We start from the raw sequence: 23,857 nt of genomic DNA on the forward strand, positions 1-23,857 counted from the left end.
AACTGAGATGTAACAAAAATATTTTATCACTTACTACTTCCATGTCCTCCAATGCGAGCACTTTGAGGGCTAAAATCACCACAATGCACTCCAGTATAGTTTTCCAAACACACACAACTAACTCTGTCAGAAGAATCAGCAACACAATGGCCACCATTTCTACACGGGCAACGATATGGCTGAGGTTTTGGAGTTTCGAAGCCTGAAAAATGGAACATAAATTGAATAAATTCTATATTTTATATTAAACTTCGTACTCAAATGAATATTGAAAAGAAGATAAATCAACAATATTTTTTCAATTTACCCATGTGTGTTTCATATTGAATTCCTTTCTAAACTATTTACTGTATTGTTTCAAAGCTATTTACTGTATTGCCTCCATGTAAAAGTAGATCGATTGAAAAAGATTAAGAAGTTTGTTGCTACTTAAAGTAAATGACCATTTAAAAGTACTTTCGGTTTTGCGATTAATGAAAAATGCTTTCATTGAGATTCGACATACCAGAAAAAAATTTATGACTCAAAAATTTATTTTTCCACTTGGTAATTAGACACATTGAGAAAACAATTTCGACTACGAAAAAATTAAGCTTCTTTTTTGAAAGAGGACAAAAAGTCTGAAACAAGATTAACCACTTGAACAATTGAATGTTGCGAATCTACAAATTAATTATTTTCTGAGAATTTTAAAATATATTATTTTAAAATCTGCAACTGTATGTGTAAAAATTGGAATGTTCTGATCTAACACAAAAATCAAGAATATCAGTACAACTACAAACGTTGTAATTGGTTTTTACCAGTTGAAACAAAAATAAAATTAAACTTTCAAAAAGCTGAGCACTAATACATGTACAGTATAAAATTCCAAAATAAGACAACATCAAATATTTTTCATTTAATTTTTCAAGACAAAAATTCACAGAAACTTTAAAAGTTATCAAGTGCAAATTCTAAAGTAAGCAAATAGATATTTTATTTCATACCTTTATTGAAAGGTATTTTTTGTCAAATGACACACACTCAATCTTTTAAAGTTTAGTGATGAACAAAAACTAATCACTAAATTAAAAATTTCTAAAGTTGTGAAGAAAAAATGCTCTTAATATTCAAATGACTGAAGTACATTGTAAAAACAAAAGTAAATACCTGAATTGCACGTTGCTGAACCAAGAATGGAAATGGGTGAGCCATCAGGACAAGCACACCTGTAACCACCAGGTATTAGCAAACATAGATGAGAACAAGCGTCTTCAGGGCAACGGTTTTTAACTAGAATTTAAAAAAAATATTTATGTAGTATATCATAAATACATTCATTAAAATAAAGTTTAATACATTCGTTTAAAATAAAAGTGAATAAAACTGAAAATTACTTGTAGTATTATATCGAAGAGAGTGATACACTTTAACAGATGTTGGGTTTTCTGTACTCTTGCGTACACGAACTTTAACACCTCGTCCATATTTATCATGTTTCCAGATTTCCCCAGAATCTCTAGTTAGCCAATAAACATGATCTTCAAATAAGTCTAGGGCAATTGGATGGTTCAAACCTATAAAAACACAGTTTGTAAGTTTTAAATAATCTAATGAAGAAATTATTTTCGGAAATTAGTAAATTATTATATGAGGGTTTGTTTATAAAATATATTCTTCAAACTTAACACTTCATATTATTCCATTTTGCAAATTCCTTAAATTTTGAATTTTATGCATATTAAAAAAAGAAAGAAAAGCACCCATTTAAGAACTTTTCATTTGGTTGAGTATTAACAAGTAATTATTCCTTTATTTCGATAAGAAAAACTTACAAAAACAGCATAAACTTATACTTAAAAATTTATCCATAAAAATATTAAAAATGTAAATCTCAAAAGTCCAAAAACAAATTAATTTCAAATTTTTTTTTCATTAAAAAAAAAGAATGAATATTTTATCGATAACATTTAAAACATCAGTGATAAAATATCAAATTCATGAAAGTTTATGCTATTATTAAAGTTTTTTTCAAGCATAAAATGGAATCAAATATAAAATAATCGTAATACTTAAATATTTTTCTATGTGTAATATGACAACCCTAGTGACATTTGATGCAATATCTGATTTCTACCTTTATGATATAAATTTAGATCATTTTAAAATTTATTAGCATTATCACAAGAGATATTTTTAACTGTACTGATATTTTAAATTAAAAAAATTGCCTTAAAAAATAAAAAAATTTTATTGCTGGAATAGTTTTCTTGTTCCAAACTAATTATGAAATAACTTCCCATAAATAAAGGTATCTGGTAAACAAAATAAAATTTACAGCGCACTTGTGTTTTAAAATTGTGCTTATTTTGTTTATAGTATAATTTTATAATTCACTAATACAATCTAAACACATTTAATACATGATTCTCAAGAGGAAAATTTTGCATAAAATATTACCAGATAAAATTGTAACACGATCTGTTCCATCCATTTTCATTGATTCAATGGTGTCCAACTTGGTATCACACCAATAAAGCCTGTGTCCACCAGCATAATCCATTGTAATACCTGTTGGGTAACCCAATTGTTCACTCACTAATATCTTCCTTTTACTGCCATCCATCCAAGAGCTTTCAATTTTTGGGGCAATACTAGCATCAGTCCAAAACATAAATCTATAGAGGGAAATTTTTTTTTTTAATTACATGAAAACGGCAGGGAAAAATGGTAATTTTTTACTATGGAAATAATTCTAAAAATTTAAAATATCAGTTTATGCAAACAAGACAGCAGGGAATTTTTTGAAATTGAGTTGTGATGAAATCTTGTACACTCATAGCATGTCTTTACAAAATCGAAAAAAATTTGACCCAGAGATAAATTGAAAAATATATTGTTAAAACGTTTTTTTTCTTCTTGTTTTTAAGACTCTTAACAATTTTGCGAAAATAAGGATAAAAAGATGTTTTAAATATTTAAAATTTCTAATTAATGTCTAATAAATAATTTTTATATGCTCTGGCAATATGCACAGATTGCAAAATTGGTGTACTCATAAAAATAAGTGTGTACATAGATTGAAAAGGAGAATGCTTACTGATATTGTTAGTTAAGTTAATGTGTTAAGACACAAATATGGTTAACCCACCAGTTAAAAAGTATCAATCTTTGATTGAACATTTATTGTAGAAATATTTCATTTTGAAGAATTTCTGGAAAAATGTCAATAATTTTTTTTCTTTCTAATACCTAACGAAAATCTATAAGCCAGAGTCTCCCCACTACAGTTTAGATTGTTTTAAAAAAATATCTTAAATAGTAAAGCACTTGAATACACTGGCCCCTATTTTATGTAGGATTTTTCGATCCTGCATAGCATTTGGGTATATACCTCTCTCTTGGAGGAATACCAGGGTGATTTTCATACCAAAACCAGGTAAGGAGAATTATTTTGAGGCTAAATCATTCAGACCAATCAGCCTCACTTCCTGTCTGTTGAAAGCGATAGAAAAGCTAATTGACAGACACCTCAGAGACACTGTGCTCATAGAAAGGCCACTGTCCTCCACACAGCATGCCTATCAACCAGGCAAGTCTACAGACACTGCTCTGTATGAGCTCTCCTACCTGCTTGAGAAATCTATCACAGATAAGGAGATGGCTCTCGCGGTTTTCATTGATATTGAAGGTGCGTTTGATAAAGTCCCTGCTGAGACTATCATCAATGCACTTAGGAACAGAGACATAAACTCAATAATTACCAGATGGATAGCGAATTTGCTTTCCTCTAGGTATGTTTGTTCCTCTCTATTGGGTGCAAGCATGAAAGTGCATGCAACTGCCTGATGCCCCCAGGGAGGGGTTTTGTCCCCTATCCTATGGTGTATGGTAATGGACTCCCTGTTAGTTCGGTTAACTGCTCTTGGCATTCCCTGTATCGGGTACGCTGATGACGGTGTTATTGTTGTCAGAGGCAAACATGGAAAAACTGTCTCTGATATCATGAATAATGCACTCCTAGAAGTAGCTAGATGGTGTTTTAAATCAGGCTTATCTGTCAATCCATCCAAGATAAGTTATGTAGCCTTCACACGGAAAAGGCAACTTGATCTAGGTAATGTATACTACCTGGACCATAAATTGGAACTCACGGAGAAAGTCAAGTTTCTCGGGGTTTATTTTGACTCCAAACTAAATTGGGGTCTTCAACTTGAATACTGCACCAACAGGGCCAGAAAAATTTTCTGGTCTTGTAGAAATGCTATTGGTAGAACATGGGGACTGTCCCCCAAAATATTCTACTGGATATACTCAATGATTATTAGTCCTATCATCACTTATGGCGCAATCGTCTGGTGGTCAAGGACTAGATTGAGCTCCGCAAGGTCTAATCTTAACAGACTACAAAGAATGGTCTGTGTAGCCCTGTCAGGCTGTCTCAGGACCACTCCTACAGCTGCTCTAGAGAGCTTACTTGGGCTTCTTCCATTGAACTTACGCATTGAAGTTGAAGCTCAGACAGGCGTAAAGTGTCTTATGTACCTTGGCCTATGGAAAGAGAATTCCAAACACTTGTCATGGGGACATCTTGTTTCACAAGTGAAGGATTTATCCTCTTTTATTATGCCTAGTGATTATATGTCACTAAAATACGCTTTTCACAAGCCCTTCAAGATCCATTTTCCTACTAGAGATGAATGGTTTAATTCTCCTCGGTGGCTTAAAGGCAAATGCCTGATATGGTACACTGATGGTTCAAAGATTGGTGCCAAATCAGGAGCAGGAATTTATTGCTCCAATGATGGTACCAAACTTCACTTTCCCCTGGGAAATTATGCCACCGTTTTTCAGGCTGAGGTCTATGCCATTATCTTGTGCTGCAAGTTATGCATAGACAAAGGATATCAAAATACGACTATCCACATCTGTTCTGACAGTCAGGCTGCTCTCCTATCACTGTCAAGGTGTAAATTCACCTCTTTGTTAGTGTGGGAATGCTTCTCGGTCCTCTGTGACCTGTCTGCTCATAACAAGGTATCCCTGCATTGGGTACCAGGACATATGGGTATCGGTGGAAATGAGCTAGCTGACGAAGCAGCACGGGCTGGCTCCAATGCAATTTTCTGGGGCCCTGAACCTGAGCTGGGAATTTCTCCCTCCTCATTTAGGGCAACCATATTCAAGCTCTACGGCAAGATCGCCCATGAGCAGTGGCGCGCTGCTGACGGTCAGAGACAAGCTAAGGAGCTGAATCGAGACTGTCCTAGTGTACGTCAAAAGGAGCTCTTAAAGCTTAACAGAAACATTATAAGGAAGATCATTGGTCTTCTTAGGTCACTGTATCCTCAGAAGACACCTAAACATTATGAGAATAGAATCAAATTCTCTTTGTCGGGGATGTCATCTAGAAGAAGAGACATCACGACACATACTCTGTGATTGTGAGGTCTATTCTGCTCAAAGATTTGAGTATTTAGGGCAGCATATTGTCAATGCCTGGGAACTGCAAGATGTTCCTGTAAGGTGCTTGCTGAATTTTATTTCAGCCATAGGGCTTTCATGCTAATCATGATTTTAGGGTTTGGGTACAATAGACCTCTGGTTGATGTGCCCTGCTCGTCAGAGCTGCCCAACCTCTAAGTCTAAAGCACTTGACACAAAAAGTAGAAAATAATGTTCAAAATCCATAAATTTACTCTTTTAAAGACAGAGGTTTTTTCGGGTTAGGGGAACCACTGATGTGTTTTCGGCGATCCCCGAAATATCATGAAATTAAGAATCTAAAATTAGCTGATTAGAATTTTCAATACTAATGCTAAATTTGTCCTACTATATGGATCTGAGACATGGCCTTGCAATAAAAATATCATGAAAAAATTCCAAGCATTGATTAACAACTGCTTAAGAAGAATATTGTGAATCAAGTGGTTCTATAAAATTGGCAATCCTTAGAAAAGCAAAACAGAAATCGATTGATCTGGAAAGTAAAAAACGTCTATGGAAATGAAATAGTCATGTTCTACATAAACCCAAAAAATTTAAAGCATCACAAGTTTTTGACAGGAACCTTCAGGGCAATAAGAAAGAGAGGAAGACTTGAAAAATACTTGGTGCAAGATAACTGTAACCAAATTGAAAACAATAGGAAAGACACGGAGAGAGGCAAAATATTTGGCCACAAATAGAGTGAGATGGAAAACTATGATAGAAGCCCTATGCTCCAAATCAGAGTGAAGAAGAATATGTATGTAAAGTTAGCGGTGGCCACATCACAATACAACTGAACCATATAAAATAAATAACCCAGAACAATATTTAAAAAACTGCAGCTTATGTTTGAACAATAAAACTGTGACAGCTTAAGTTCAAATACACAAGACATTTCATTAAAGTAGTTTTCTTACCCGAACTCTGGATCCAAGGCAAGAGATGTAGGCTGTTCCAAACCAAACGTTACAATGGCATGCCTGTAGCGACCATCTAACTCACTGACAAATATGCGTCCTTTGGGTCGTGCACTTGAGAGATCAGTATCCATCCAATAAAGGTGGCTGTAAATATATTATAATTTTAGTAACTTTTAAAGTAACAAATCAAATACTAAGGCTATATTTGTACAGTGGATACTTACCCACTAACCCAATCAATGGCTAACGCTGAAGGCTTAGTTAATCCTTTCAATTCAAGGTTTTGTGCGAAACCTGAGCTAGCATCTGGATCATCAGGAATAAAAGACCGTTTAATTGTTTTCTCTGAAGTATCAGTCCAATACAGCACACCTGTAAAATTAAAATATAAAGGTTTCTAATTAACAAATAATTTTTAATTAATAAATCAATTTTAATTAAATAATATTCTACAAGTGAAAAATAAGATTTCTTATTAAAATTCATGATGCTTACTTGTTAATACTTGGCTATTATCGTAAATTTTTTTTTTTTTTTATGCTCATAAAAAATACAAGGCACCTTCTTCGAAAAATGAATTTCTTAGCAAATTATATGAAAATAAATAGTACCTATAAGAAATTAATAGAATAACTGTTGCCAATTTTAAGTTATTTTATTTGAAATAATATCGGATAAGCTTTTGATTTAAGTAACTAAATGCACAGACAAGAAGGAGATTAAAGAAGAAAAACATGATTTATTAACCTCGGGAGACATCATAATCCAATGATTGTATTCTGCTTTCTCCAGAAATAAATGCATATTGTTGATCGAATGAAAGTAAGAATGCTTTCACTTCAGTGGTAGCTGCGTACATCAAAATAGGAGGCTTGCCTACATTGCAAAAATAAAAATAACAATTAGTGTTAAAGAACTATGATTTTTGAAAAAAAAGAATAATAGTTTGTTCAAATATCATAACGCTAAAAAATTGCATTTTTTAGTGATGAAATTTTTTTAAAAAACTGAAAGTTTTGAATTATATCCCACACTTCAAATGAAATATAAAAAAAATTAGGGTTAATGCTTACCAGTGGCTGCACAGTGACCACCATAATTCTCAAAGCCAAAGTGACAAGTACACTCGTAAGTACCAAGGAAGTTTGTGCATATTTGTGAGCAGTTATGTCCAAACGTTGCACATTCATTGACATCTAGAAAAAGAAGAAGCAATTACATTTTTCAATTTTCTCTTATGTTAAATGATAAAAGCTAAAACAGAAGTGTTTACAGCAACATATACAGTGGCATAGTTATGGGAATGGGATTGGGTACAAAATACAGGGTGTAAAAAAGTTTGGAAATTGTTAAATATCTCGATATATATACATTGAATCAAAAAGTGAAACTAGACGTGTTCGATATTTTTTTAAAACCATCGAATGATACCGAACTTAATCTTTCACCTCTATCTCTCCTGCAGGGCAACTTTGAAATCCTAAATATGTAAACCTATTTTTTTTTATTGCAGATTCGGATTCTCCAGAAAAAAGTTACCGTATTCAAGTTATAGGTTACCCATTTTGCTTCACAGATGGCACTGTAAATGAGAATATTAAAAAGGGTACAAACTGTTTAAAATGGTGGTAATCCAAGACCCATCAAATAGAGAATACAAACAAATGAATAAAATAAAAAACGCTTCTGTATTTTTTTAAAAAAAAAATTCGTTAAAAAATATGTTTTAACATGCATTAACTTCTTAAGGTATGTATATATGTCAGAAAAAGATAACTCCCCAAACTCACATTACAAATATGCCACTAAATGGATTGTCAGTCATTTACTTACCTTCACAAATTTTGGCATCATCATGCTTAACTTGATATCCTTTGGGACAAACACAGATATAACCTTCCCCAGTAAGTGATGTGCAGTTGTGTTGGCAACCTCCCTTTTTGATGGGATCACACGTTCCAAAATCTATAGGTTAGGAAGAAATTAAAAGTAATGAGATTCAGATTTATTTACTTTTATGATTAAATTAATTGCTTTCTTCAACAGCTTTGTTGAACAAATACAAATTGTACAAATTTAGCAAACTTGATAAATTATTATCTACATTATTATAACATTTAATTCCATTAAATTTCCCAGTTTAATAACCAAGCATTTTATTCAAATTACATTCATTTATCATCATATCCTTCAACTCTCATGCTCGCAAGGAATTCATCTTTTCCCCTTTTGACCACAAAATAAAAGCACCTTTCTTCTTTACATTTCTGAAGAGTTCCTTATGCTACTTTGATCTTGGTCTTTTTTTTATATTTTAGCAAGCCACAACAACAAATTGTAAATAAAAAAAGGATTAAAAGGAAAAAAAAACTCAAAAGAAAGCGGAAGAGAAAAATTAATGAACTTATAACAGTTTCTTTTCTATTATTCTAATGCTTTAGTCAAAGAATTTTAAAAAACTCAAAAGAAATCTGTGAGGAATGTGTGGCTGTTTGCAGTAATCAATGGCTCAACCAAGTTTCACAGTAAAATGTAATTAACAAATTCTTTGAAACGAAGTACATCAGTAGAGTTAGATAATATTAATGTACATGTACACGTCATTTGTGGTTTGCAAAAGCTCTTGAATTTTGCATATATACTTTTCAAACTTCATTTACTTTTTAAGAATACAGGTTTAAGCAAATAATAATATTCACTTTCGCATTCTAATCTTACTTGCATGGAAAAATGATATTTATCTTCCTAACATACATTTATTGTCATTTATGTTTAATTTTTAAGCAGTTTTTGGAATAGTATAATTCTGTTAATGTCTCTGTTAAACTCTTAATATGAGTTTTTGTTCTGTTAAATTCAGAATATGAGTTTGCAGAAGCGTTTAGAATATGCTTGCAGATAACTTAAATTTTTTTTTTCTTACTTCACATATCAGATGCATATTTTTTTTAGTTTCATAAGTCCAGTATTTTTCAGGACCGCGAGAACCTCTGTTTTAAATTCTTCAGACTATTTATAGCCTAGTGACTGAATATTTTTAGAATTTCTTATTTTTTCCACAGTCACCAGATCTAAATCAAAATTGGCTATTTCCCTATTGGCCATTAACTTTCAGGCTTACAATAATGCCTTTCTGCTAAATTTTTCTAACATGATATAAAATTTTTGAATTCTCTAAAACATTAGGTACTCCAAGGAACACTGTATCTTACATTTTCCTTTTTAATTTTCTTACTTTGAAGCATAAGAGTTGGATTATTCAATATTTTAGAATTTTAATGAATACATATAACTTATGTTGTTTCTGATATTTTTTTGATCCTACTAATATAATTGGTTAGAGGGTAAATTTGGGTGCCCCTTAGATTGGGTACTGTACCATGGCGCTTTTACTGTATATAAAATTTTCTATTTTTATAGTGTTAGAAAATCTCATTTTTAAGTCATTCTCCTTGTTTCCCGTAGGAAAATAAAAAATTTCGAAATTAAGAGGAGCCCTCCATTGTAAATTTTTACCATATCATTAACTTTTTCACTAATTTTTCTGACATGTAAGACAAAAGATTTTGTAAAGTAGCCATCCCAATGATAAGGTTTAAATAAACTTACTACATCCTTTTTCATCAGATAAATCACCACAATCATCCTCCAAGTTGCAGACAGCTGTCAATGGAACACATTTCTGAGAAAGGCATTTAAATTCTTCACTTGAGCATATTATTGGAGGTTTCTCACACATGGTATGATTGTTTTCATCAGAACCATCACCACAATCATCTTGACCATTGCAAACATGCCATACAGGAATACAACGATGGTTAGCACATTGGAATTTATGGCTCATGTCGCAGGAGAAAGCTCCTGAAAAAAAAATTAAAGAATTCATCATATTAAAAAAAAAGAACTACTTCAATCTATAAATATAGCGCTGCAAAAACTGCTATAAATCAGTAAAGGAAAGATATTTTAAATGGATGTGCAATCTGGTTTTGGATGTGCAATGTCAAGTAAGTTAATCCATTCAAAATTACATTTTAAAACATTTATAAAATTAGTTAATTTTTACAGTGTTAGACTGTTATCAGAATAATAGTTCAAAAAATATATTACAAAGCTTTTATAAATTCAGTTTGTACTGGATAAACGTATGATATATCTATAATAATAAAATAAAGAGTTTGTCTCTTTTATAACTCCAGAACTTTTCATAAAATTCGGCAGTGGGTGAAACGGGCAGTTTCAGTCCCCTGATCTCTAAAAATTGTTCAAAAATTTCAATTAAATCGCTTGAGAGAGACGTCTAAGAAATGGAATTCTTTTATTGGTTTAGAACTAGAAATTCATAAAAAGGAAACCGTGAACGATTCTGATTTTTCACGTACCGTAATTTCGCGCGTATAGTCCGCGGACTATCTGTGTTTAAAATGCGAATTTTTGAAGGTGCGGACTATCCACCAGTGCGGATAATACGGTGGTTGTTCACGGTTAAAATCGTTGAAATTTAAAAAACACGATGTCGCAGGGCTCGAGAAACAGCCCGTCCGCCCGTCCTCGTCGATCAAAAATTCCGAATCCAACGAATCCGACGTCCGCGCGGACGGCCATTTTCCTGTTAATGTTCGTGATACATTTTCAATTTTCATTATCTTACAACAGTCCTACAAGTTACAAGGCAGCAAAATGACCCACAATACAGCAACATACTACGCATGTTGGAATTGATGATTTCTCAGTCTGGGAGTACTGCAGCGGTTGAAAGGGGCTTTTCAGCAATGAACTTACAAACAAACAAAACAACAAAAAAAAAAACACATTACGTACTGGTCTTAAACAAGAAGCGTTAAACGCAATTATGAACATCTATCTAAATGGAAAACCCCTTTCAGATTTCTGTGCAGAAACCTCTGTAAATCATTGGCTTGATTGTGGAACTGGCAAACGTCATATTCTATTCATTTAAAAAACGCAGTACCCTCGGATAAATTGACATTCCAGATAACTTGACCTTTGTCATTTAAATTATTTCATAAAAGAAAGAAATTATTTCATAACAGAAATACTAGGTTACTACTAGTAACCTAGTATTTCTTTTATTACTGTATAATGTAATCCTAGTAACTACTAATTCATTGTGCTATTTATATAAATGTTTGTAATAAATAAGAGAAAATTATATTTTTATTTATTTAGAAGCTACGGGTTAGTTTCAAAGGAGGACGGGTAAAATTTCTGAGTTTTTTCGAGCCCTGCGCTGTCGTGAACTGCCGATAATCAAATATAAACAGCGCGAGACCTTTCTTGGAATCAAAGAGAACTTAATCTCTCTTTCCCTTCTGCCATATGAACAGCTATTGAGTGTAGGAAATGGGCGTGGAGTAGAGAAGCATAAATCAGAAAGGAATGAATGAAGGAAATCAGGGTGGGGCCAGTGATAACGTCAACTGTAAAACAAGCACTCTCCCCCCCCCCGCTTTTTTCAGGAAATATGTCTCTTCCACTTGTCATGAATGCCTCTCTCCACTCCCCTTTATTCTTCAGCTGCTTGTTAAAAACATGTGAATGCTTGATGAATAAAGGGTGCTGATGAACTTGGAATAACCTTGAATAATCTTATGTTCCAGAAGAATTTCAAACTTTCAACTGAAGGTCAGTGAAGAGGGGAAAAAGCTAAGTGTGTGAGAATTTTAGACAGGGGATAAAAGAAAGACCGTCCTAGGCGGAGTTATTTAAAAAAAAAAAAAACCTGATTGGAGAAGCAAAAATAGGGGGAGGAATCGCTAAAAATAGAAACTTGTTTTAAATGCTTGGGAGAGCGCTTTTTATCGTTTTTTTTTCTTCATTGCTCATATTTCTGTCTGATTTCGACCATCGTCCTCAGCTTATTATTATTTTTTTCAAATCGTTGTATCTTCAATTCTGATGCGTTTTTGTCTTATTAATGCACAGTATTTTGTTTTTCATCTTCATTAACGTTGATCCAACATTATGTCTGTGAAACATCGCCGGAGTTTTACTGCTGAGTTTAAACTCAAGGTAGTTGTGAAAGCGGAAAAAGATGGAAACAGAGAAGCGGGCCGTTATTTTGAAGTGGACGAGAAAGCGGTGAGAAATTGGCGCAAACAAAAGGATGTGTTAAAAAGAATGGGAAGAAAGCTATCCAATCGGCACGGAAAAGTAAAATGGCCAGCTTTAGAGGAAAATTTACTAAGATGGGTTCTCGACCAAAGAAATGCCGGACGCTCCATTTCAACAGTTAAAATCCGTCTCCGAGCGAAGGCCATGGCAGATGAGATGCAGATAACGGATTTCAAGGGAGGAGTAAATTGGGTTTACCGCTTCATGCGTCGTAAAAACTTGAGAGTTCGCAGCAGAACGACAATGTGTCAGGCTGTTCCGCACGATGTAGATGAAAAAAAAGCTTCTTTCCTTCAGTTTACAAGGAAAGTTATTGCAGAAGGGAAGTATTCCCTGAAAAATATTATAAATATGGACGAAGTTCCATTAACATTTGATTGTCCACCGAATCGCACCGTCGATACTTGTGGAGTGAAAACAGTATCCATAACAACAACTGGTCAAGAAAAGACCCATTTCACAGTGATGCTCGCCTGCTGTGCTGACGGCACAAAGTTGAAGCCGCTCTTAATCTTTAAGAGAAAAACAATTCCGAAGGAAAATTATCCTCGAAGCGTCGTAATACGATGTAATGAAAAGGGTTGGTGCAACGAGGACATTATGCTCGATTGGTTTCAAGAAGTTTGGAAGAAGAGAGAAGGTGCCTTTTTCAATTCCAATGGAGTACTGATTATGGATTCAATGAGGGCACACATAAAGGACAGTGTAAAGGCGGAAGCTAAGAAAAAAAACATCGGTGCTGAACTTAGCGTTATTCCAGGAGGTTTAACAAAAATCCTGCAACCTCTGGATATTAGCGTAAACAAAAGTTTCAAGTCCCACGTACGTGCTTGCTGGGAGAACTGGATGTCGGAAGGTTTACATACTTTCACAAAAGGAGGAAAAATGAGACGCGCTTCATACACTGAAGTTGCCGAATGGGTCGATAAATCCTGGAAAAGTGTTAAAGTGTCAACCATCCGATCGGGATTTATAAAAGCCGGGATTGTTAGTGAAAGCGAGGAAATCTCTGACAGTGAAGATAGTGATGCTGAAAATGAACTTTCGGACACTCTTTCCGAAAATATATTAGAACTGTTTAATTCTGATACTGATGAATCGGACTTTGAAGGTTTTCGTTAATGTAGTAGAATGTGTGATTAATTAAAATATGATTAATTAGTAAGCACTGTTTTTTATTTATGTTTAGCGTTTTATTTCAGAAGATATATTAGTAAGTAAGTACTTTTTTTCTATTTATACTTAGTTCTTTGTTTCTAAAATAATTCGGACGTATAGTCCGCGGACTATCCGACGATTTTTGAAATTTTTCTACTATAAAATCGGACCTGCGGACTATACTGTGGTGCGGACTATACGTGCGAAATTACGGTACTTTAAAGATAATATCAGTGATGTTTGCTAAATTCTACAGCCAACGTTAACATGGGAGCTTGGGCACAAAACGCTGGAAAGAGTAGGTGGACTACATCACAAAATTTATATCTTTAAAGTTATACAAAACCAAGAGTTTCTTTTTTTCATAGTTATGCTTTGAAAAATGTGTTTCTATTAAACTAAATAATTTCTGTGTTGCCTACAATTCACGTATTTCTAATATTATACACTAAATCTGAAAATGTTACCTGTAGATTTAATAAATTACATATTAAGGGAAATCGAGAGTATCAAGTTGAACAGTCACTAAAACTAACAAGTAATATAAGATTCATTAAACTATTTATGTATAAAAATCAATCTACAGAAATAAAGTCCATTAATGTAATTAACAAAAAGAATATGGGGTTCAATAACAAGGTGCAAAAATAGGCTTAATGTGGCATAACAGGCATGTGCAAAAATAGGTATAACAAAATCTTCCATAAAACATGAGTAAAATTAATTTAATAAATAAACATACACATGTAAAATTCTCATACATAAAATTTTATTGGAATTAAACTTACTACACAAATCTGGTTTCTCATCCGATTGATCACCGCAGTCATCATCACCATCACATAGGAAATCTCGTCGAATACAAACCTAAAATTCAATCATGACAATTAGATTAGAAATATATATGCTAAACAAGTAAAAACAAATTATGAACAAGGTTTTATAAATAATTTAAAAAATTTTCACAAATTGAGTCTCTACTTACTGTATTGTTGCATTGGAACATATTTTCTTGACAATACTTTCCATCTGGATACCTGGGTGGACAGCCTTGTTCATCAGACACATCATTGCAGTCTTTATTACCATCACATTTTAGTCTACTTGCAATGCAGTGGCCACTTTTGCATTTAAATTGGTCAGTCTATAAATAAATAATAAAAATAAAAACCAAAACTAAGACAGAGTTCTTACTTAATCTCAAGAAAAAATGTTTTTAGAGAAATAATTCGTCACAGATTAATTAGGGAGCGTATGAAAATATAAGTATTGAAAAAAAAAGCCACTAAGAAATACATAAATTTAAGCATATGAAATAAAAAATGAGACATAATTTCCAAAAGTTTTTCAAATTTTCCTCAGGCATAAAAATATTGTAATATTTGTTTCGATTGAAATTTACAGAGAAATTTACAATTTGATAACAATTACCAAGTATACATTTAAATTTTTTGAAAAAAAAAAATCTTTTTTCAGATTTAAAATAGTTTAAATAAAATAAGCAATTGTTACATTAAATTTAAATAATACACTGTACACAATTAGAAAATAACCAATTTAAATATTAGTGCACCAAAAATAGAAAATTAAAGTAATAATACTTTTTACACTTAACTATTTTAATCAAACTATCTCAGTACTTTCTAAAGTTTTAAAATTCATATTTTGTGTTAGTATTTAAAAATAAAAAAAAAACATGTTAATGAAGTATATCTGCATGCTATGAAAAAACCTCACAAACAACAAATAATACAGGTTTTATAGATTTGTTTCACTATTACTCACGGGACATTCGTAGTTTAAGCAGCCTATTTCATCTGATCCATCATCACAATCATCATCATGATCACAGCGCCATCTCATTGGAATGCACTTTTTATTCGAACATTGGAATTCACTTTCAGTACAGTCACGATACAACTCCGCTGTAAAAGTTTCCATAATAATGTATTATTGACAACAAGAAAACAAGCAAATCGACATTACGTGAATCGTATTCAGATTTCCCATATATTTTGCGGATCAAAAATCTGAATTCGTCAAAAAAGGTATGTTTATTCAGAGCGCATATATATTTATTCAGATTATGTTTATTCAAAGTACGTTTTTGTGTCCAATTTCATAACTCAAATTATTGTCTGCACTACTTAATTATCATATATGAGATCGTCCCCTTGAACCATTAAGATTGAGTCCTAGAAGGTGAAGATCTGATCATTAAATCAAATGCTATACAGAGTAGTCTCTTTTTTGTTTGTTTTTTTGGTCACTCTATATAAAATATCGATAACAAAACACTTCAACTTGCAATTAAAGTAGAAAATAAAAAAAATTTTGAAGAAAAAGAAATATTACAAGTATAATCTAAAAAAATTACATAACAGGATTCGGTTATAAAGTAAAAAATACTATAATAGACAACACATTTATTTTATTTTATGCTATTGTTATTTACGATAGATAAAAGGTAAGTTAAAGTTTTAATTATCTTGGGAAAAATTTGTTGTTAATAAAACAAAATGTATAATGAAATAATTGTTTCTTAAGAAGATGCTACACCACAGAATAAAACTTTCATGGCAAATTCTGCTTCACCTACATACATGTATTGTAAAAAGCTAAGTATTAAAAAAAATGAGTTCAGGTAAACCTATAGATCAAAGTTTCGAATGCTGAAAAAATGTTTTTAATATAACAAAATGATAAAAAAACTTAGCAGGATTATTTTCCCACTGGGTAATCTTGAGTAATACTGCCATATTTTGATTGCATTTCAATATTTCAAAAGCTTTTTTTCAACATTTAAAACCATATGGTTTACTCTAGGTTTACCTAAATTAACTTTTTTTATATTTTGAATTTCAAATTACTTTTGTAGATGAAAAGAAATTTGTCATAATGGGTTTCTCTCGTATAGCATTCTTTTAATAAATAAGACGTGGATATTTGATTTTGATAGTGCAATATTTCATAATAAATGTAACATCAATTTTTGTGGATAATTTTTTTTTAAATTGATAAAAAAATGTTTATAATTTACTAAGTATGATTAATGTAAATAAATTAAAAAGACAAATAGAGACTAGTAGATGCCAATTTAATTGATATTAATTCAACCAAAATAAAGAGCTACCGAAAGTATCTTTCAGAAGTTGCATTTATTTTTTTGGGAAAATTTTAGACTTATAGGCTCCTTAAGCTCAAATAAATTTCTTTTCTATTTTTTTAATGATATTTCCATATCGAACAATTTATTGTTCTTTCTGAATTTTTTGTTCAGTGGACAACCTGATCACATAGAACGCATTAAAAAGAAATTTTTTTTTTTACAACCCTGAATAAAATACATGAAGCATATAAAATATTAAGACTACCTCACACACTTTGCTTTGATTGGAATTAGTATAGAGATTTCAGGGAAACTAAAGAAGAAAAAAAAACTCACTGCAAATGCTGGGATCTTCATCTGAGTTGTCACCGCAGTCATCTTCAAAGTCGCATCTCCATCTTAGAGGAATACACCTCTTATTTCTACATTCAAAATCACCAGCTTGGTGACATTTAGGACAATACACAGGATCAGTTTCATCTGAGTTATCACGGCAATCGTCTTTACCATCGCAGAACAGCCAACTTGGTATACAGCGATAGTTACCATGAGTGGGACATTTTCTCCAGCCAGTTGTGCAGTTGCGGTTACCTAGAAGCAAATAATGTTATTAAAGAAATGGCTGCTCACTCATAAATGACTAACACACTATATTTAAAATAATAGCTTTCAAATACAACAGTTAAATACATTTTATCCACACGAATTCAACTAAAACTGATACTTTTATATAAACTATCAAATGGAGAAAAAAATATACAAATGTACAACAGATTTACTTATGTGGCAACGAAAATAAGACAGAAAATTTTAAATTATAAAATTTGACTCTATTGAACAAAGTTAAATTTTAGAGTGATAACTATTTAAATTAATTTTTCATGCACGCTTATCATTTATAGTTTAACTGAAATTCTTAGAAAATTAAAAAAAAAATTTCACGTTTTTATATTTTACAAAAGAATTATTATGGAAATACTACTTTAAATTCATTTATAATTAAAAAAAATTTACATCAGACTCTTGAGTTTTAGTGTACCAAATAAAACAATATGTAATATAAGCACATCAAAGGTACTTATAACAAAATTTTATTTTGCTACTAAATTGGATGAAATTCATGATAGTCTAGGAAAAGCTTCTTTATAAAGGATTAGAATGAATTTCAAGGATTTGTACTTGATGAAATAGTTTTAATCTTTGACTCAATCATAAGACCCAAATATTAAAGTAATAATATACAGTGCACTTCCGATTATCCGGGTTAATCACCGGGACAGGTCGCACGGACAATCGAAAAACACGGATAATCCGAAAACTCTTTTTGTTAAAAAAAAATTCAATATCAGTACAAAAAGTATAAAAATTACTGACATTTGCATGCATAACATCAAACTAGGAATTTTCCTTTTTAAAAAATGTGTAATGCGTCTTCGCCATATATCGATACACATATTTTAGGAACCGCAGTAATGTCACCGTAATCAAATCCTCCCACATAATCTAATAAAGCTTCCACAGAGCAGCAGAATGAGAAATTGTATTTCATTCATTTACTCGATCTTCTGCATCAGTTACAATCATCACTATTTGATTTAACAACATAACGATGTCTTCATCAGTCAAATACTGGAAGGTATTTTTCTTGAGCATCTGAAGAAGATTATTCATCAAGCGGTATGATCTTTCTCCAAGCTCGTGATAACGTAGACGATTTTACCTTTGATCATGCTGCTGATATTCCATATACTGCAATCCAATAACGAATATTGCTTCCAAAAATTTGGTAGTGTTATAACTTCATGAATCAAATTTTTTTAATCTTGAAAATGTTTCTCTTTATATTTTTTGTGTGATTCCGGAATCAGCACGGATAATCCGCGAACGGATAATCGAGAGTGTACTGTACCTAACAAAATTCATTATGTAAAGCATAATATTATACAATCTTTATTAGTTTATTTTTTTTTAAATAAGATTAAAGAAGTAAAAAACAGGAAGACTTTTATACAAATTAAATTTAATGTAACAAAAAATACTATTTTGATCACTAATATTGAGTAAGGAAAATTATTTACGGCATCGGTGAGACGGTTCATCAGAATTGTCGCCACAATCATCATCAAAATCACAATACCACAACTTAGGAATGCATTTCCCATTGTTACACTTGAATTGAGTTTCAGGATCACATTCTTTTTTATCTAGAAATTAAAAAAAATGATTTTGAGCTACCCAATAAAAAAATTGCTTTAATATTGTAACAGAAAGAGCATGATAAAACACATAAATTTTTTTTAAAAATAAAAACAAAGTAACTTATTAATACAAATAAATTAACAGAACTACATTTGAAATATACATTTAATTAGTTCAAACCTAACAAAATTAGAGAGAAAAACTAATTGATAACGATTCAATTATTAGTTAAATAAAGTAATATTAGAAAAAATATAACTGGTTCAGCTAAAATTTGCACAAGGGAAAAATATGGGTGAAGAGAAATGTTTCTTCTTTATATTCATTTTTCTATATAATGCTACTAAATAAGCTACTTTGTAATCTATACATTTATTATGTAACTGTGCAAAATCTAATAGAAAGGAAATTTTTTTCAAAAACTTTATTGCAAAATTTTAACAAAAACTTTCTTTTATTTCATAATCATACAACTTACAATAAAGAATACTTATTTTATTATTTTGAAAGAGTGTTATTAGTATTTTATTAATTTAAAACACACTAGGGTCTGTTTTAGAGCTAGTTGGAGCAAGTAAGGGTGGATTAGAGTAATTTAAGAGAATTGGTGTTATAGTCACTTCAGTGTCAAAGCATCGTCAACAAGTCATTTAAGCTATTAAGATATAAAGATACATACGGCACAGGGCTGGATCTTCATCAGAACCATCAGGACAATCTTCATCTCCATCACAATGCCAAGCTTCAGAAACACAGCGTCCAGTGCTGTTGCATTTAAAGCTATGTTCTCCACAATCATGGACTAGATAAAATTAAAATATATATAATAATTAAGTTTTCTGAAAAATTTAATTCATTTAACTTATGAATGCATAACATAGAATACCAACCACAGAATTCTTCATCAGATCTGTCACTACAGTCAGCAGTTCCATCACAAATTCGAATGCGAGAAATGCAACTTTGATTGTTACGACATTGAAATTGGCCAGGTTTGCAAGAAAATGGAGCTGAAATAAAAATTGCAAAAAATTATACAAATGGAAACACTGTAAAATTTATTATAAAATGTTTTAAAATCAAACAAAATACAGGAATGGTAGGAGATTCATTTATGATTCAGTCTACAACAAGGAAAGAAGTTGGTATTGTAAATGCATATCCTCAGATCAAAAACCATGTATGGTTATTAAACATTTATTCTCGAATAACTTCCATTAGATCAAATAGAGGCAAAAATTAAAGTTATTGAAAATTGATAACGACACATTATTAAAAATTTATATACCAACAATTATAAAAAAAAATTATAAAAATTTAGCTATTTCGACAAAAGCTTCAAAGTCGATCAGTAAAATAAAACTTTTCCACATGTGTGTATTATTTATATCAAATGTTATGCATTTAAAATATTTTTTAAATTTTAACGAAATTGAAACGTAAGTTCTCTCAAATCACAAGGAATATTTGATACAATAAGATGCCTCATTGCAGTAGGAAAGGTTTCATTTTAAGTCTGGGGACTGTGATGGAATTTTTTAAATTAAAATACTATAATACTTAACATTAAAATTTATTAAATGTAGCAGAAACTAGTTCATGAAGAGAAGCCCAGAATCATTCAATTCTGTAAAAACTAATGAAAATAATACTTACGACATCCGGCTTCATCAGAGCCATCTCTACAATCTTTATTTCCATCACATTTATAATAAATAGGAATACATCTAGAATCGTCGCCTCCACATAGATGTTGTCCTAATGTACAGTTAGCAATACAGCGATGATTGGCCGCTGCAGAGCCAAGAGGCTGCTGCATTAGAATAAAATTGTCTGGGCATGCACACGTATATTTATCACCACCAGGAGAAATCAAGCAAAGATGAGAGCAGCCTCCATTATTCTTACCACAAGGATTTGTATCTAAGAAATAGAAATTTTAGAATTAGAAAGCACCCATTGAATTTAAAAATTAAAAAAATTGAAACTGCAATTAAAATTCATATATATGAAATAAATTATAATATAATGTTGGTTGATTGGTTCTAATGCCACTTGCCACAGGGGCAAGCCTGCTTGGTGAAACCAAGCAAATTTAAGGCAGAGTGTGCGTTTCTTGTTTTTCAGTGGCGCCATCTATGGGCGATATTTACAGGGCGGACCCATTCATACATCCACAGATCATAATTTTGACCTGAATCAGAGAGCGATCAATCTCCAATCCAGTACCCCCAGAGGTCTTGATTTGTTTATTTATATTTGAGGCTAATAAGGACACATATTGATCTGATAGGAGCAAGCATAAAATAATATTAACATTCAGGTGTGGTATCTAGGAGATAAACTTATAAGTTAAAGAAAGAATTAATATTGTAAACTAAAAATGCATGTTGATAATTTACTTACATGGTAATTGTCGAAGTGGATGATAAATGTGAATGTCATAAGGTCGATGTGAAGTATTTCTCAATACTTGCAAATGCTCTCCAGTAAACTTGTCTGCTCGGAAAACTCCTTTCAAATTCCAGTCAGTCCAATAGATGAAATTATCAAACACACTGAGAGCAAACACATGAGGAACTGAATTACCAGACAGAACTACGTGGCGATTTCTCCCATCCAAATCAGCAAATCTATAAAATATAAAGTGTTAGATCATTTAATTCGAATTAAATAAAAATAATTACTTTTATAATTTTATTTTATAATTTTTTTAATTGTTCATTCACCCTTTATGAAAATGCAAAAGAATAGCAATAAAAAAAAAACATGTTTTTTTTTATTTAAAATAAAAATATTAACAAGAGAAAATTTTCGATAATAAGATAAAACAATGAAAACCATTAAATTAGAACTCAGAAAAATTATTTATTTAATCAGACATAATTTTCTTTAATAATATTATAATTAATTTTGTTATTCTTGTTAAAAATGTAAGAAAACAGTTAAAAATATGTTTTCTAATTTAAAATACAAAAATGTTAAAAAAATTTTTAAAAAAAGATAAATAAATAATTTGTTTAAAATAATAAAATGATGGGATTAAATGTTTAGAAGATATTTTGTGCCATACATTTAAAATGACATTTTTATGACAATATATTAAAAAAAGGTCAAGTTTTTTTTAAAAAAAGTTAATGCAAATTCTAAATGCAAGTTGTTCATTTTTTTAAGGAAACTATATGTCTTACAAAATGCATATATACAAAAAAGGAAGTAAATTGGGTATAGAAATAACTTACTCAATGTAATCTAAATGAGCATCAGCCCAAAATATCTTATCACTGAAATAGTCAATGGTCAAGGCATTAGGCCACACAAGTTTGTTTTCATAAAGTACAATTCGAGAGAAATTTGCTCCATCCATTCCCATTCGAGCAATATAAGCATGGTGTCCCCAATCAGAGAAATACACATATCTATGAAAAAGGAAAAGTACAATTTAAGTATCAATAGAGAAAACTCAGTTCAATGTCTATATTAATACATTAACATAATCTTACCCAATACCAGGATGCACAGCAATAGCTCTTGGATCAGATATTTTGCCAGATAACAATGTTTTTCTGTTAGTACCATCAAGTTCAGCAACATCCAGCTGTTTGGAAGTTCGGTCGAGCCAATAGATTTTCCTTTGAAAAGAAATATAATTTTATGTCAGAAAACCGTATGTGCATTACAATTAAGAATTAGTTGCAGATTATGTAAAAATCAATCAATTAACTGTATTGGAAGTAACAGAAAATATAAGAATTATATCTTTTATTCATTAATGCATCATAGCAAAAGAAAATTGCAGATAAGCTATTCAGAACTCTAGTTGCTCATAGCTTATCTATATAGAATTATAGAATATGCCACTTAGAGTAAGTAAAGTAAACTACTAAAAGGAGGTTTCATCTATCAACTATCCTCTACAATGAGAAAACTCTCCCATCTACAAAACAGCTCATCTAACTTAAAGGCTTGCACATGAGCAAATGGACAAATGATGTGCCTTGTTTAACAGTTAATATTTCTTTATAATATTTCTTTTTGCAGATTATATTTTTTTATCGAATAATTATATTTTATAAAATGTATAGATAAAAAAATTAATAATTAAAATTACCAAATTATTGAAAAAACAACAACATGAAAACACTATTCTAGCCTAAAGTGACCACACGTCCCGATTTCGGCGGGACAGTCCCGCTTTTTGGTGGACTGTCCCGCGTCCCGCCGATTTTTTGAAATGTCCCGCTTTTTAGAAAATACCTGTATTTCTTATTTTAAATGTACTGTAAAAATATATTACCTATTATTTATTAAGTATTATGGTGAATATAAAGAATTAAAAAATAGATAAAAAAACACATAAAGTGCATGCAGAGTAAACTAAATTAGGCAATGTACCGCGTTAGATTTATTCGGTGGTGTTCGATCATTGTCGTTACGTCTCGGCTTAATTCATATAAGTGCAGACAGGCGGACTGCCGATAGACAGTGCGGTTTGTTCTTTTCAATTTGACTTTCGGTTTGACTCGATTCGATTGACGAAGATAGTGGTAGAGCAATAGTCGCTACAACGTAATGGCCAATAAGGTAAAATTTAATACTCTTTTTTAGCCTTTGTAGTAAATTTTTTTATTTATTTCTAGTATTTACCCACAGAATAAAAGATGAGTAAAAAAAGAGAATGCAAATTTAATGAAGAGCTAAGCAGGGAATTTCCATTTATTAAAAAAACTAAAATAGACTATATGGTACTGTGTGATAAATGCAATGCTGAATTTTCGGTCTCACATGGTGGAAAAAACGATATTACTAAACATCTAGCGACAAAGAGGCACAAAAGATTTTTGAATAATGCCGCTTCTTCGTC

General features: G+C 31.4%; 1 protein-coding gene across 2 annotated transcripts in view; it reads right to left on the bottom strand.

Moving 5' to 3' along the window:
- Nucleotides 1-23,857, bottom strand: part of mgl (low-density lipoprotein receptor-related protein megalin) — a 119,403-nt gene that overhangs the window by 4,472 nt on the left and 91,074 nt on the right. For both annotated transcript variants that reach the window (XM_016054231.4, XM_043039085.3), the window contains 21 exons: nt 22,497-22,625; nt 22,236-22,412; nt 21,400-21,626; nt 20,650-20,916; nt 19,884-20,003; nt 19,673-19,795; nt 18,873-18,998; nt 17,131-17,385; nt 15,471-15,610; nt 14,671-14,829; nt 14,474-14,552; nt 10,002-10,253; nt 8,226-8,357; nt 7,466-7,588; nt 7,140-7,268; nt 6,617-6,764; nt 6,390-6,536; nt 2,443-2,660; nt 1,380-1,559; nt 1,153-1,275; nt 35-202 (listed from right to left, as the gene is read on the bottom strand). In XM_016054231.4, the coding sequence (XP_015909717.2) occupies nt 35-202; nt 1,153-1,275; nt 1,380-1,559; nt 2,443-2,660; nt 6,390-6,536; nt 6,617-6,764; nt 7,140-7,268; nt 7,466-7,588; nt 8,226-8,357; nt 10,002-10,253; nt 14,474-14,552; nt 14,671-14,829; nt 15,471-15,610; nt 17,131-17,385; nt 18,873-18,998; nt 19,673-19,795; nt 19,884-20,003; nt 20,650-20,916; nt 21,400-21,626; nt 22,236-22,412; nt 22,497-22,625 (3,422 nt within the window). The remainder of the gene's footprint in view (nt 1-34; nt 203-1,152; nt 1,276-1,379; nt 1,560-2,442; nt 2,661-6,389; nt 6,537-6,616; nt 6,765-7,139; nt 7,269-7,465; nt 7,589-8,225; nt 8,358-10,001; nt 10,254-14,473; nt 14,553-14,670; nt 14,830-15,470; nt 15,611-17,130; nt 17,386-18,872; nt 18,999-19,672; nt 19,796-19,883; nt 20,004-20,649; nt 20,917-21,399; nt 21,627-22,235; nt 22,413-22,496; nt 22,626-23,857) is intronic.

This window comes from Parasteatoda tepidariorum, chromosome 3 (assembly GCF_982258835.1).
Source record: "Parasteatoda tepidariorum strain Cologne lab strain chromosome 3, Ptep-v5.0, whole genome shotgun sequence".
Taxonomy (NCBI): Eukaryota; Metazoa; Arthropoda; class Arachnida; order Araneae; family Theridiidae; genus Parasteatoda; species Parasteatoda tepidariorum.